We start from the raw sequence: 16095 nt of genomic DNA, 5'->3' as shown, positions 1-16095 counted from the left end.
CACTCCACTCACAACACGATAAACATTTATTTCAAGTGAGCAGCTGGTTAGTTAGAGCTTCGCCTAACGCTGGGTTTGATCTATCAACCATGTGGACAACAGAGTTTTTCTAATATATTTATGGTCATGAGCTGAGCTCCAAAATCTAGAAGACAGCCCTAAAACAAACCTAAGCATGGGAAATATTTTGGAAGCATCGCAAGTCACAGTTGTTCTCGCTTTGGGAAGGCTGCAGCCTGCCTGTCTGTAACCACATCACACAGGCCACATCAAGCCGTGCTAATGGCAGGGCTGAGCACTCCCAGGAACACCAAGCATGGCAACAGAAATACTTCAAATTATGACTTTGTGTCTTTCGTCTGGGGGTTGCAAAACACACAAAACCAGGCATCTCTCCGCACCCTTACAGGTAACATTTTATCAGTGCTCTCACCAGGAAGATGGAAGCGTGTAGCAAGCCAAGGACAGATGCTGAGAGCCGTATCTCCACGCTTAGCGACAGACCTACGTCCCTCTTACAGCACCACGATGCCTCTTCCAGCCCCTACTTGCCATAAAAAGAGACAGGGAACAACCGCATGCAACTGATTTAGTGCTGGATCTTGGTCAGACTTTCCAGTAGGCTGGGGCAGCTTCCTCAGCCAGACCATCTGCACTCTCAACTTTATCAAAATGCTTTCCCCCTCCTCTCCACCTATTTGTCTTGGCAGCCGGTCAGGGGTTTCCAGGTGTGCCCTGGCGCACACCAAACCCTTGCCCAGAGCTGCAGGGGTGAAGCTTTTCCCTTTCCCAAACAGAGATCAAAGGAAGCATGGACTTCTGACTCCAGAGAGGACTCTCTGCTTTCATTCTCCACCTTTTAATCTACTGGGACGCAGCTATGAAGCCCTGGAAGCAGCAGGTATTAGGGGAGAAAATTCAGCTGCAGCCCTTGTGCCCCGCTTCTGCCGGCAGCCCCAGATGCTCTGCCTCGGCGGCACGAGGGACTCGGGCAGTGCCTCTGGGTTTTAGCACCTTCAGGTCACGACACCTGGCTGGTGGGGGACAACTCAACATCGGCAAGGAGCAAAGTGGGGCGTCTGTGGGTAAGGATCGCCCCTCTGCCATCGGCAGGGCTGCGCGGGGACGCTGGTGGCCGGAGGCCGGGCTGTGGCTGGCACGTGGCATCATCCGCGCAGCTCCTGCACAGCAGCTCCTGCAGCGTGGCTCTGGGTGGACACATGTACCCAATCGGCCATGCCTCATTAAGGGATTACACCATATTTACAGCAAATCGCTACAGGAAAACAGGGCCTGAAACAGTGCAAGAGCAATTAGCTGCTAACGAGTCTTCACAGATAATCTACTGGACACTTGTTTCTCAGTTCAACTGTAATTGCTGCTTTAGCATCAGCTACAGCAGCCAAGATCCACAAAACCCCCTTTATCAGCACAATAAATTAGTGGTTGCCGATTGCCACGTCTGCTCTCATCAGCGCAGGGAGAGCTCTGAAGAGGCCCTTGGAAAGGCTCTTGGCAGGGCACCAGGACGGGAACCCACCTCCAGCCTGGGCAAGCTTCAGGGGGTCACAGGAGGACAGAGGGCTGGAGCAGGGGGCCGCTGCCCTCCTCCCCCCACCGAAGCTGGGACCCTGCCCCGCCGTCACCACCGCAAGCCCCATCCCGTGGCACCCCGGCTGCCCCAGCACCCTGCCCGCTCATGGGGCTCCAGGCCCACCGGGCGCTGCTCTCCTCCTCCCAGGCTCTGAAGCCCCCGCAGACCCTGCCGTGCCCTACCTCGGGCCCTGGGTTTCACCTCTGAACGCGCAGGCGCTCAGTGGGGGCGAGCCTGGGCTGGGGGAACCGCGCGTGCCCCCCACGCAGAGCCAGACAAGCCTGCAGGCACGCGCCTGCCCAGCGTACGCCAGCACGGGCAGGGCAGCCTTACCCACAACGGGACGATGGAACCCAGCGCTTCTCCTGCAGACTGGCTGGGAAGCAAGTCAGAGGCCCTTGTTTCTGTGTTGAAACGCCATGGAGCAGCTCAGGGCCCTGCCGAGGGGCGGGCCAGGCAACACCTGGAGAGGGAGAGCATGCTGCGGCATGGCAAGCGGACTTCTTCATGTGCTTGGACTCATCCTGTCTGGTCCTCCTCCCTGGAACAGGCTGAAAGGAACTGCCCGATGGAGGGCAGGGACCGCAACACCAGCACAGCCCCCCCCTGCAGACCAGGCACCAGCCTGCTGGGCTTCTGTGCCCCCTCGCTGCGTCATGGTGCTGAGCCACAAGGCAGCTTTCCTGAGCAGTGGCAGGGTGCACCCACATCACACAACTAGGTGGGAGGGGGTGTTTTCCTCTCCCACTCATTGGTTTTTTACCTTACTGCTGCTTTTCCCTTTCCTTGCTTGTCCAAGTCCTCTATAAAGGATGCACCACCTGGTTCCCATGCTCCAGTAACTCCTGTTGCTCTGACAGCTCCCTACGCCCTGTGCTAATGCTGATGGCAGATGACAGGCAGGGAGAGCAGAAGCTCCATTTTAGGGGGAAATTCATCAAGTCTGTTTACTGTTTGCCGTGTCCCCTGTGTAGAGCCTGTGGGATCTGAAGCGCTGATGCAGACACATGTCTAGAAACACACTTGCTCTCTTTGGAGCCTCTCCAGCATCAAACAGAAGAAGCAAAGGGCATGAGCAGCGGCAACAGCTCTCAGCCATGCCCACACATGATCTGCGGTGACTGAGACTGGGGTGACACTCGAAGCCTTTTGCACCAGCACCACGTAAGCCACAGACAGGGTCTCTCACAGCAATGTTATTCCAAGAGCCCTAGCACTAGCGCTGCCAGAGCCGCAGCAAAGGACAGCACAGCCCCCAGGGAGAAGCAGCAGGCAGGACTGTGCCCAGAAACCACGCACTGATGGCACCGCAGCCCCGGCACAAGGAGGGAGGAAGGGGACACCTACAATGCTCTCCTTGTGTAACCACAGAGTGTTATTTCACACGCCGTGAATCACAAGCTATTTCTGTCGCCTCTGAGGGCGCTGCAGCCAAGGGGACCTGGGCTGCGGTCCTTGCCCGCACTCCTGGGGTCTGACGCGGCTGCTGGGATCAGGAAGGCTTTAACTGCACTATTTTCTCTGCCTCTGCAATAGCAGCCCCATGGCCTCGCAATCCTCTCAGTGAGCTTTGCCTGCTTTGAACTAGATCAGGAGGCCAAGCCACTTCTCTGTCCAACAGATGGTAACTAAATCTAATCCACGAACCCTGCCATGGTCCCAGGCAGCAGTGGCAGCTGCAGAGGATGCAGAGCCTTGTGACTCCCCCTCAGGTGAGGAGCTCACATCTCCTCAGCACTGCAAAAGCTTTGGAAATCTTGCTCTTCCCTAGCTCCCCCCCCTGCAGAGTTCAGGGAAACGTTAACAGAGGAAAGAGCTGATGTCTGAACTCCTGCAGTCCTGACACGGCACTGCCTGCTGTGATGGTGCTGTGCCACCTGGGGATGAAATGTGCTGAAAGAGCGCAGATTTCAATTAGCTATTAGGAAGAAATTCTGTACTTTAAGGGTGACCAGGCGCTGGCACAGGTGCCCAGAGCAGCTGTGGATGCCCCATCCTTGGCAGTGCTCAAGGCCAGGCTGGACGGGGCTTTGAGCAACCGGGGCTGGTGGAAGGGGTCCCTGCCTAGCTGGAACTAGATCTTTGAGGTCCCTTCCAACCTAACCCATTCCATGAACCTATGATTCCATGCTTGGCAGCTGATGGGTCATGCGACTCCATGCCCCATGCACCTCAGTGCCTGCCTGTGCTCTCCAGTAAGGCTTTCAGTTCTGCTTTGTGAGGACAAATCATAACCAGGAGTAAATCCCACCCTCTGCCGCCTCCTGGCCTGCTTCTTCTCCAGACCTGGCATGGGATTCCCAACCATGAAGGATGTTCAGACAAAGCAGTCCACAAAGACTGAACTCCCACCATGTGCAAGCTGGTTGGCATGAACCCCACAAGTGCCGCCCTGGGAGCACCCCAGGACCCCGGGGCTTCCCATGCTGCTGCCCCCCTCCCCCCCCCCCCTTCCAAAAGCATCAGAACAGACCCTGAAGGCCAAGAGCTGATTCAGGGACATGCATGCCTGCAGGCAGACTTTGCTCTGAAATTCTCCAGAGGCAGGTCACTCCCGTTCAGCACCGCCGTGCCGGGTGCTCAGCGCAGCAGCACGGTGACAGGCAGGGGAACCTGCTGGGATCCTGCAGGAATACCCAGCGCACGCAGGCTGCTTTGCTTAAGCCCGCACTGCTTATATTTCAGCCTTGAAAACTGTCGCCTTGCTTACTTTCACATTTGTGCCTGTTCATAAAGTAAGAGCCTGGCCCCTGAGCCTCCAGAAGGAGAGAAAAAAACCCACCCGGTTAGTATCTTGTGGTCCCACCGACCTCTTCGCTAATTAAGCAATTCACAGCACACATGCTGCCAACTTGTTTGTAATTAAAAGCAAAATTAGAGTGTATTAATGATGGCTAGGCCTGCAGCCCAACTGATGTGGTGATTTCCAAAATCCAGCAGAGGAGTCTGCTCCCGATGGTCTCTGGTGGGACGGTACCGATGGCGAAGGGTCTTACCTTGGCCTTGCCTGTGCTCTGCAGGATGTGCACCAGCGCAGATGCCATCTCCTCTTTGTTCTTCACGCTCAGCGAGGGCTCCAGCACCGAGCACAGCACCATGTAGTTGTTAGTGATGTACTCGGCAAACTCTTTGTACATCTCCATGGGAAGAATGCTCATACTCTGGTAGCGTGACTTGATGCGGATCATGGGCCCCGGGGACTTGCCCTTACCGGGGTTGGGGCTGACCACTGGGTACCATTTCTCTACAAACTGCCGGCCCGTGACAGAGCTGACGGGGATGTTCACCTGTCCAATGAAATTGGTCTTGTCCTTCTTTTTCTTCTTGTCAGTCTCTTTGTATAAGTGCACCGTAATGTTTTTGAGCGATGGGAGGTTATTAAATTCAAAGTGCTCCCCCCAAAAGACATTATCAGTTTTCAATTTACAGGTAGTTCGTGCATAAAGAACGTCATCCAGGCATAATTCACACAAGTATTTTTTCTTAGCTGGCAGGTCCTTGGCTTCAATAATCCATAACTTTAACATATTCTCTACCCTTCTGCTGTTGTCCTGAAAAAAAGATGCAAAGAACAAAGGTCAATAAAAAACTCACAAAGCCAAGCACAACAAAACTGGAGATATGAGTTAATTATTTCAGATGTGCTAAATGAGCAGAGGCTTAATTACATTTTATTTTAAGGAAATACTGGCTCTCAGGAATTTGCATAATAACACTACCTATGCTAATTTTCCAAGTATCACCGTGCTCTCCATGTCTGTTGGTGCCAATTAATATAAGGAACAAGGAAGATAAAACCCCTCCAAATCATAAACGTACCATTTCCCATTCGCTGCCAAGAGGGGCTCAGAAGAAACCAAAGAACCTCACTGATCATTAATGACTTTTGCAAAACAGAAGCTACGTTACAGGCATCTCACAATCCCCTCCTTTTTCAGTACAGCTGCTTTACAGCAGCATTGAAGCACATTGTTTTTACTGTAATAAAGCAACTATAAAGGGTTCTGAACACACACCCAGGGATCACCTCATCCATGGCCGGAATGCAACCACCTCTGGCAGGGAAAGAGGGATTTACAAAACCTCACAGTATTTTAGGGCAGAAGTCCAGAGCACCCAACCAAAACATTGAGAGGAATTACAGGTGACAGAATGAGTCCCACAGGAGAATCATTACAATTCAGAAATAGAAATTTGGCCTGGATATCTTTTAAAACAACAATGGAGGAAAGGATACTGTGGATCTTTTAAGAGCTCCCCAGTGATGCTGACCTCATCCTGGAAGAACATCCAGGGGCATTTGTTGCAGGAGTGACTTGAAAGATAAAGCACTTGCAGCTGAACTGCTGCTAGAGATTCTGCAGTAACCTGGTTTGTTTGGAACCCCGTCACTGAAACAGCAACCACCGTTTATTCTGCTCTGCCTCGGAGTCTGGGCAGGAACATTTCTGCTGCAAGTCCACAATGGGGTACTGTAGGTGCAGGAAGTACACACAGGAACTATACAAGAACACTGAATTCCTGACAGAAATATCAAGTCAGATACTGAGAGTTTATTGTCTATGAGCTCAAACAAAGATGGAAAGTTAGCCATCAGTTAATGGCATGTTTTGAGATGAGGGCACACTTCCAAATAAATTTCCACTGAACACTGTATCTACAACCCACAGAGATGCGCCTGGCCCCAGCTTACATTCCTGGGACGTTCTCCCAGTAAGTCTGACCGTGCAAACCTCGCACAGCTCTTTCGGATCATCACTACCAGGCTGCTGCACTCAGATAGCACTGGAGTCACTGAACTCCACGTACAAGAACAGGCTGCTAGAGGCAGAAGTCCACCTCTCCCCTCTGCTGCTCCCATTCTGATACTGAAGGAAATCTTTTACGCTGACATTTGGCACGCGCTGGGGACAATGAATCCCAGCATAGAGGGCTCCTTCAGCAGCCCACCAGGCCTGGCCCGAACTCGTATACACAGTTATGTGGCTCTGACGCCAAGAATGAATTCACAGGATACCATTATTTGTGTCTTCTCTGATCAGCAGAAAAAGACTTGTTGATTGAGCTCATCAGTTGCAAAATCCTGCAGCTGATTAGTCCTGATCAATCTTTGTTACTAACTCCAGTGCAGAGAGGGAGAAGCAGCTGCAGATTTTATTTTAGGATGTACTTAGCCTTACGCTGGCCATAAAACTGCATACTGGGTGTCCCTGTGTTCTAGTGAGGAGAAGGATTTGTCTCTGTAGATCCCAGAGGGGGGGCTCTGCCACCTCAACTGACCAGAGACGCGAAAGCGACGTTCTACGCTATGTTCCACGCTTGCCTCGAAAGAACTGGCTGCAATGGTCATCTGAGTTTCTCCATCACCAAAGCTGACGCTGCAAGTACTACCAGTTGGAAAGGGTGATGTGTGAACTCTTTAGACTTGTAACTTTGCTGGCGGCTACCTGACATCTGTCCCAGAGCTTTTGGGAGGTGGCAAGTCCTACCTAAGTGGCAAGTATCAGCAGCAGCAGAGCAAGGCTGAAGACTCTTCAGGTCTGATCAATTCTTAGCAACAGCTGAAGCAGCATGTGCTGACAAAAGAGGGGAAGAAATAATTGGCACTTGCCTGTAAATATAATTGCGGAAGAAAGCAATATGGAAAAAGGCTGACCCACAGTTACACTTACTCACTAAAATGACAATACGTCCCCTGCTGCTACTATGCACTGGGCTATAAAATGTAATAACGAGGAACTGAACTATAACAGAGGCAATTCCTCAAAGCCACTACCTTATTTGGGTGCACGGCACGCCGCAGGTTTTCCATCCATTTATCTCGCTCTGCTGCAGAACGACACGAGAAGCACTTACTTCCTGATGAAGTCGTCACCTACAGGGAAAGGAACAGGATTATGTCTTGACCAGCACAGTGCAGATTGTGATTTGGGGGGAAGAGGGGGAGTTAGGAAAGATGCTAGTGGATTTTTATTTTATTTTTAAGTAAACAGCTTTACCCAAGCATGAAGCAACAGCCCCTAAGGCTAGCAGAAAAACAGGACAACTCTGTATGTCACAGAAATAATCATGGAAGCAAATTCCAATTACTTCTCCTCTTCCACACCAGAAAACACCAGATAATGGCCCCCATGCCATGTGACACTTTAAACCACCAAGTTCCACAACTGAGAGAGTGCAAATCCTTAGATGAACTGAAGATAAATTGCAGCCACTTGGCACTCCTCCAGATTCAGCCCAAAGCCTGCGATAGCGACAACCCATTCCTTGTTTTCAGCCGAACACCAGGCCTGGAAAGGCTGCGTTCCCACCTTCCGGCTTTGTGTTCTGTTGGTTCTGAAGATGATGCTTGAAGAACATGGGGACAGGTACAGACCCCCGCCCCAGCTCCCAGCAGCAGCACGAGCAGTAGCTCACAACGCAGCCAGAGGCACCCCCACGCTCACCGCACCTAGTGCCCCGCTGAGGAGAACCATGCCGGGGCTCCCGGCCTGGAGGCGGCCACTGAGGTGCTGCTGAGCCCTCCTCCCCTCTCACGCTTCCAGGATTGCTCCAAGGGACCTTCCTGCACCATCTATGTCACCTCCTCTAGCCACTGGGATTTCACAGCCGGGTTTTGAACAAGCATGCTCGCAGCAATGACATTTCCAGTGGCGCAAATGCCCCTTGTTCCTTTATCACATCCCTGCTGCCCCATGGAATCTCAGCCCTGTGGGGAGCCCACCGAGGCAAGCCCTGCCCAGCAGCCCCAGGCTGGAGGCACCATGCACGCCTTGCCACCCCACTGCACCACACATGCCTTGCCACCAGCTCCTGAGTCATGGTCTAAAAGGCCAACAGCTCTCTGCACCTTCTCACATGCAGGTGTTCCTCACGCCGCTGTCTCCCCCAGGGCTCCTGGCAAGCTGACAGCCCATGACTGTGGCACCAGAACGCTGCCCTGCCCGTGGAGCCCTCCACAGCTGCTCTGCCCTCCTTTGCATTTGCTGCTGTTGGTAATATTTGTTATGTACGTCTCTGCTTGAAGGCCAAATGAACCTGGCTAGAACTTTAAATAACTCCCCTCTGAGCCAGTCTCAAGCTGCAGAATTATTTCCGAGTACTTTATCATCGCACAGTGTATGTGTTTACACACTACACACTGGGTTATCTGCTTCTGGGAGACACAATCTCCTTTAATTTCATGTATCTCCCAGAAGCCTAACCTGTTTTTACAGCAGAGCTGGCACTTGCCAAGATTTGTCATTAGCTAACTTCAATGATGAGCTGAGCACATACCTCCCTTTGAACACAGACTTCTAGCCAGGACAAAATGAGAAGAGGCCTAACCTGTCTTTACAGAGCGAATGCAAGAAGTCTTCCACCCCTTGGCGTTGCAGAAGCTGTCTCCTTCAGCCAGACACTCTTCCCTGTCCTTACATGCTTTTATCCTCTGTCCTGTAAAACCATATATCCTTCTGAGCACAAGTTATCTTCTGTTTCCAAGAAAAGAACACTCCATATTAGCAGGCACACAAATATGATCCTTTCACACTTCAGTGTATTTCCAGCTTCTTCAAAGCTTCTCATTACAAATCTGGCCTGCTTCATCTCCTGCTTGCTGCTGCTGCAGAGGCTGATGTGAGCCACCGCTTCTGAACCTTCCCCAACGGCCGCCTGCTGACACAAGAGGTGTATCACTCGCAGGGCTCTGTCCACAGCACTCAGCCATATGCCCTGCCCTGCCCTGCCAGAGGGTTTGGCAGTTTTGCATCTTGATCCTTTTCTCAGTCAGAGCTCCTGCAACGGCATTCAAGCCGAGCATAGCCACGCACCTGACCGCTAACAACACCTGAAGAGAAGCCACGCATGGCTACATTACTGCTGACATGGTGCTGTACCATCTTAACAGTGAATTACAAACACAAAGATCCCAGAAGTACCTCTTAGCTGCAGTTTTTAAGAACAGAACTTCCAGTGAAGTAACACAGAAGATGCACAGCACATGAGCATCGCTCCAGACAGCTCCCTGGTTGCTCGATCGATGTGAATTTCTAAGGCTTCAAAACTGCTCTTCAGACAAGAACCTAACAATCCAGAGCCCAAGCCTTGTCTTATTTGGCTCATCTAATTCAGCTCCGAAAGATTCAAAATCAACCATGTTCAAGTCCAAAACATCAAAGTCCTGTCGCTCCTGGTACAGTTCCGCTGCCCTGCAGGTGTCACAGCTGGGTTTCTTCACCCCACAGCTGGAAAAACCCTCCCACTGACATTCTGACTAAGGTCAACAAAATTCAGTCCCCACCAAATGCTGAGAAATCAGTTAATATAGGTGGAATAGGTCAAACACATCTTTCAGTAACTATACCATGAGTCCATCGCCCCCAAGTCCATTTCTCACCTAGCTTTTTGTTTAGCTCTTTTGTTCCGATGGCAGTTTGGCGTACAAATGTATTCGAAACCAAATTTGGTAGGAAACTCGGAAGCTCTCCCATAAAAGAGAATTATGACAACTTTGATTGCTGTTTAAAGATGCTCTCTTAAAGGCAAGTTCTCCTCGGTGACGCACATGGATCCCACAGCTACCTAGAGGGTTTGTATTCAAATAAATAAGCATGCAATTTAGCTGTCCTTCTATTGAATCTGTTAATTAAATGTCAGGTTTTTACCAGCTATCTGTTAGGTTGACTATCTAATATATTTTCTTGCCACAATTCAGTCAACATACTATCATTGAGTTATCATGGTAAAATTTATGATTCAATTCCAAAACAATTACTGATTAACTAATCACTCAAAACCTAAAAACTGTCACACTTAAGTGAGAGAAGGGGGAAAGCCTCGTGATATGATCTGATGGGAGTTGGAGGTTGCACCTACCATGTGTGACCAAAAAAGTAATTTTCCCCAGATCTGCAGTAACATCCCAGCTTTGAGCTCTGTCCTAAACATCATATGGCATTAATGATCTTCATGAGATATTAATTATCTTTATAAGGAGAGTATTCTGGTCTCATCAAGATTTTGGATATGCTAGAATACTACTAATGTGCAGAGTAAACTCAATTAATAAAACTCATTAATTTCTAAAATGTTACTTATTCATATTCATTACCCACAGTCCTTGGATGGGTGATCTCTAAAGCCAGATAAAATCTTGTCATTTTAGGAATGTCTTAGGTACAGCACGGGTTCCTCAAGGTGCACATGAAGGAATCCCTCTGGAGCAACAACAGGAGACAGTAACTGAGTTACTGAGGCTGTTTCACTCAGAGTGTTCCCAAGATTTTTAGGAGGGAGGGTGATGCTCGAGCGGGTCCGTACAGCTCGAGCGCAGGAGGGCACGCGGGGCAGCCCTGCACACGCGGGGCTGCGCAGGGCCAGGCGAGGAACAGCGAGCATTTGCACAGCTGGACTAAATTTAGTGGAGTTAAATTTAGCTCCACTACATTCTCCCTCACTCAGGCAAGGCCAGGATGAGGCAACACTGTTCCAGTTGTACTGGAGCAACTACAGCTTTTCTTTCTCCCGCTCCGCATCCCCCAGCTACGTCCCACAACAGCCGGGACACGAGCTGTGCCGCAGGATGAGACTTTGGTCCGCCAAGGCAGTGACACAGCCCTGCGGCCCCAGCTCCCCAGCCCGGCCCAAGCCACCAGGACCCCATAAATAGCAGAGCCAGGAATAGGCTCTGGGAGCCAGGACTCCGAGTCTCCTTCACTGGACTTGGATGCCCGCTGTATATTTAGCACACGCAGAGCACGCAGCAGCACTAGATGATTATGCTGACTGGGAAGTCTTATAAGGAGAAAGAAGATGATGTTGAGTAACTTTTTTAAAAAAAATCAATGAAGAAAACAAGTAAACACCCACTGCCAAGTACTTGGCAAGTCAGAAAAATGCAAGTTTCATAGAACTAAATGAGCAGAAAAAGCAAAACGCAGCATCTGAAGAAGCGCTGCATTAGCACTGGCTCGCCCTGCCCCGGCAGAGCCCCGCTGACGGAGCAGAGCAGAGCGCTCGGCTTCAGCACGTCTCAATGCAGGGCGGTCGGGCTACAGCAGAGCCACGCTTGCACTGCACCTTCGCACAGCCAGCTGCCTCCAAAGGAGCCACTTGGTTTTTTTCCACTGCAGATGGCTTTGGCACCTCTCGCTTTTGTCTCCGTTCGGGTGCGCTGCCAATTCCCTCTCTGAACCTGCCCTCTTCAGTGCAACCCCATCCACAGCCACGGCACATCTCGCCACCTCGCTCCCCGAGCCATGCGGCTGCTGCTGCAGCTCGGCGGACATGTGGCACGCCATGCCTCGTGCAAGCGAGACAGGCACCAGCCAGCGGGTGATGGCTGCAGCTGCCCAGGCACTGCCCACCGCCCCACCACCCACCACAGGGAGGTGGGTCAGAGCAGCGTGAGGCTGGCATTGCCCAGCTGCAGCAACCCTTCGCTTCTCAACGGGAGGCAGCGATGTGGCTGCTCCTGACAGAGCCCCCTGGACAGACCCACAGGAGCCTCGAAGTGCACGGACAAGGCACCATCACCGCCAGGCAGCACCTTCCCAGTCTGCTGTGCAGGACCCCCCCCTCACCGCCGTGACTCTGGCAGGCCCTTGGCACCTGACATTTCTTGGTCCCGGCTCCTTCTGCAGGACATCAGCTGAGCTTCTCCCCTTCAGTGTTCCCAGACGCAAGCAGCGTGACACCTCCTGGCCATCAAGCTCCAGTTTTCCCTCCAACCTCCTGCAGACTTCAAGCAGAGCTTTCCCAGTGCCAGATCACAGAAACCACCACCAGTTTTACGGCTCTTTGCTGGGTTTGCACTAAAGGGCGGCAGCAGGCTTTGCCGAGGCTCACCTGTACCTCCAGCCAAAGCAGCGCTGAGGGACCCAGGATCAGAGGCCATAGACAGGACCCTCAGGACACAACGACAACCCAAGGCAACACTCAAGCACTGAGGAGGAGAAGATGCTTGTGTGGTTCTGCCGCTCAGCTTTCCCTACTGCCTGACGTGGAGAAGCATGTGATGAAGATGTCTGTGCCAGCGCAGGTGGGGGTCTGGGGGGCCCGCAGCAGCCACCCAGCCCAGCCCAGCCCACGCTGCTCCCCTGCCCGGGAGTGAAGCACAGCCCAGGCTCATCCCTCCGGCCCTGTGCAGCCCAATGCAACGCTAATCCTTTGCTTCCGATCAGTTGTACCGAGACGCACGGTGGATTGTGGCCGCTGCCTGCTACCCACCAGGGATCCTGGGAGATCTGCAAACTCATTTCAGTGCTGACCTCACTCGGAATTTGAAAGCAGCTCTCTGGAGACGCAAGACCAACGCATTAACACAATATGCCATTTAGCTCTCACCTCAGTCCTTCCCGCTGGAGCTTGCTGATGAGTAACCATCAGTTACAAATCAATGTCCCTTTTGTTTTCTGGCATTCTGCCTTTCCTCTGCAGGATTTGCAGAACAGCAATTAACATGTTCTTTTTTTCTGTATGACTCTTCTTTATCCAACTCACTTAAAAAGAAAATTTTCTTCCTCCTTACAAGTGCATGACTTGTGTAATTTCCCTCTCAGTCAACTTTCTACAAGTACTGTTCACATCCCTTCCCTCTGCTCTTGTGCACTGAGCAGAATTGGTAAACAAGTCTTATATTATGGATGTCACATCTATTTTCCATCTAGCTTCATTTTATCTTTCTTGAGTGGAATGTAATAGAGGCCATATAATTTACAAAACTGTTCTCCTCCTGACCTGCCGCACTTGCTCAATTCTACAGAGAATGAACAGCACTGGAAAATTTATATCTCAGCCCACTTCAGAGTTTATGTTTGGAGCTATTTTTTGTAAGACCGTTTTTGTGTTACTTGCTTGTATTTTAAGAAATGGATCTTTTAACTGATTTCTTTCAAAGTGTGCCGATTTCAGTAAAGAAAAAAAATCTTCACCTCTCCAGCCTGACTCCTCTTGGACGCTGACAAAGCCATTTTCACCTGGTGCTGCCCATCCAAGGAAAGCCTGCAGTCCCACAATGCCCTACAGTACAATCCAAGCATGGGTATACCATTTACCTGCTCTTCTACGCCCAAGTACAAACAGGTTACCCTCTCTTCACAGAAACACAAGTATCGACCACACCGCTACTGTAAGAACACCGCTTCCCAGTTCTATATCCAGCCACTGCCATAAGCAGTAATACTTTGCCATCCATGTCGCAGGACAAATGATTCCCAAGACACGCTACATCGAATTATCTGACTACAGACTGGTTTGTATGTGTCCTACTACCTCCCGCTAGTACAGACCTAACCACACGTTATAACAGGTGTTAAAAAAACCCTGAAATAACTCACAGATTTTTTTATTTACCCAAACAAGCGAAGCTTCAGTTTCCTAGACAAAGTCGTCAGCGCTCCCACTGACCACAGGAGGCTAATGTCTTTGTGAGCAATGAGTAGGGATTAGCACTTTCTAGTATCTGGATGAACACAAACTACAAACCTACGCTCTGCTAACACACAGCCTTAAGTAGTTCAGCACCTGCGCCAGCAGTGAGCTCTGCTGCAACAACAGTTAGCAGGCAAAGAGCTCATTGCTCCGATTTTGTGGATATGATCCTCCTTGGAAAGATGGGAATAATTTTCTGCCTGTAAAATGGTCTCTGCGTAGCAATTCAGAGCAGAAACACTTTGTAACAGCAAGAGCCCACGAGAGAAGCCCACACCTGGCTCCCCACTCAGCCCCATCATGTGGCAGCAGCGGCCCCGGGGAGGGACGGAGGGGCTCCTTACCTCAAAGCAATAGTCTTGTCCCAGGATGCTGCTGTGGACGGGCTTGATGACCACTTCTTCCTCCATACTGAGATCCAGAGCTTCAACAGCACTACTGGGACTGAGCAAAGACTCGTGGGAGCGTGATTCTTTCAGCCTCGGCATTAGATGGGATCTAGAGGAAAAATATAGCAGTTATCAGTGGATGCTTTTCTGCGCAGATAAATTATTTAGTCCACCTGTTAGCAACAACTGCAGAATAGTCCTGGGTATTTTTTTGCCACGAGATAACCAAGGGCTCAGAATAGCAGGGACTGCTACATTGTCCCATTTATAATTTGGTGAGCAGGTTCTGTTACAGGCTGTATCTTCAGTAATAAATGTTTTTTCTACGTGATTAGCAGTTTGTAGGCTGTGGGTCCCTGCACAGCTGGGTGTGTCTGCAAACGGCCACGATACCTGCTGCCAGAGAGCTTCCAGCTGTGCTGCACCAGGAGGGGATCAGGGAGGCCGGCTGGCCCCAGCACGAACCTCATTAGTGCTCATTAGTACAGCACCCGGTGCTGAGCTCTGTAGGTGCTTAGCACCAATGGCAGCAGAGGACTGGGTTTGCATGCACACAGGAGATCCCAGCAGCATCCTACTTCATCTCACGCTGTTTTGCAGCACCCTCTCCTACCGACCCAGTCCCTGCTGAAGGATGTTACCTGCAAATGGGGAGGAATTAACGGCAGATCCTTCTAAAACCCCAGACCTGTGCTCGCTCACTGTGTACAGAGTGTTCCTGGGGAGCAGCTGGCACCACCAGGGCAGAACACATCCCTCCGCCCTCCTCTCCCCACCAAACTGCACACATCTGTACCACGGACGCAGCCAGAGTCTGGATCCTCTGTAACCAACAACCCCGGGGCTCGTGTGCTCTCTCCAATTGTTACACACGTCCCCAGGATGGGGACAGTGTGGAAAATAAGGCCATGATAGCCCTATCGATTGATCTAAATGCTCCGGAGTCCCACTGGCAGCATTTAGCAGCAGGGAGCCCACAGACAGCAAGCAGCACACCATTTTTGAGACAGCTGATACAATCAATGGTGCTGTAACTCTTAAAGCAAAACCAGAGAGCTCAAGGGGGGGGAAAAAAAAAAAAAAAAAAAAAAAAAAAGAAACCTAGCTAGGTACTCCCAGGGAAAACACAGCAAAACCATGAAGTGGCCAGGGAAAAAAATACCTTGAGAGCAAAGGGAGCAGCTGCCTTCTCTATAGCCTGCACCATGTAAAATGTTCCAGCTCACAAAAGCTCTGATCCCGGTAACTCTTGACCTTTAAAACCTCTGGCAAGCGCTTTAGGGTCTTCAAAAAGACCACATGTCCCTCTCTCTACAAAGAATACAACGCCTTCTCCAAAGGCATGGAAAGACAGAAATAAGGGGAGTTTGAGATATTCTCATCGTGGTCTTTTATAAGCGAAACAATGACCCCAGTATACTCTCAGATTGCTGCTTCTGCCATGTGTTGAGTTTTGTCATTCTCTACAACAAAACTGACCAAAACACAAGAGAAACTGCAGTAGTGCGTGCAGAATTCATAGCTCCCAGTGAATCACACACCAAGCCGCAGCCAGAAACCAGCCAAAGGAGATTCTAAGACAGCTGCAGCAGATAGACAGGTGCTTCCCCAGGTCTGCCATTAAGATTCCTGCCATGGATGAACCCCCAGGTGACAACAGACCAGCCCGCAGCTGGGTTCTCCAGCTGAGCATGCTAA

The 16095-nt window shown here is 50.9% G+C and overlaps 1 protein-coding gene across 8 annotated transcripts in view; it reads right to left on the bottom strand.

Annotated features, from left to right (window-relative positions):
* The window catches only part of DAB2IP (DAB2 interacting protein), a 167316-nt gene that overhangs the window by 33271 nt on the left and 117950 nt on the right, over positions 1-16095 (bottom strand). For all 8 annotated transcript variants that reach the window (XM_055801316.1, XM_055801325.1, XM_055801308.1 and 5 more), the window contains 3 exons: positions 14353-14506; positions 7371-7469; positions 4591-5145 (listed from right to left, as the gene is read on the bottom strand). In XM_055801316.1, the coding sequence (XP_055657291.1) occupies positions 4591-5145; positions 7371-7469; positions 14353-14506 (808 nt within the window). The remainder of the gene's footprint in view (positions 1-4590; positions 5146-7370; positions 7470-14352; positions 14507-16095) is intronic.

This window comes from Falco peregrinus, chromosome 1 (assembly GCF_023634155.1).
Source record: "Falco peregrinus isolate bFalPer1 chromosome 1, bFalPer1.pri, whole genome shotgun sequence".
In the NCBI taxonomy this organism is placed as follows: domain Eukaryota; kingdom Metazoa; phylum Chordata; class Aves; order Falconiformes; family Falconidae; genus Falco; species Falco peregrinus.
Note: the sequence above shows the minus strand (reverse complement) of the source record. Positions and strands in the feature narration are given on the sequence as shown.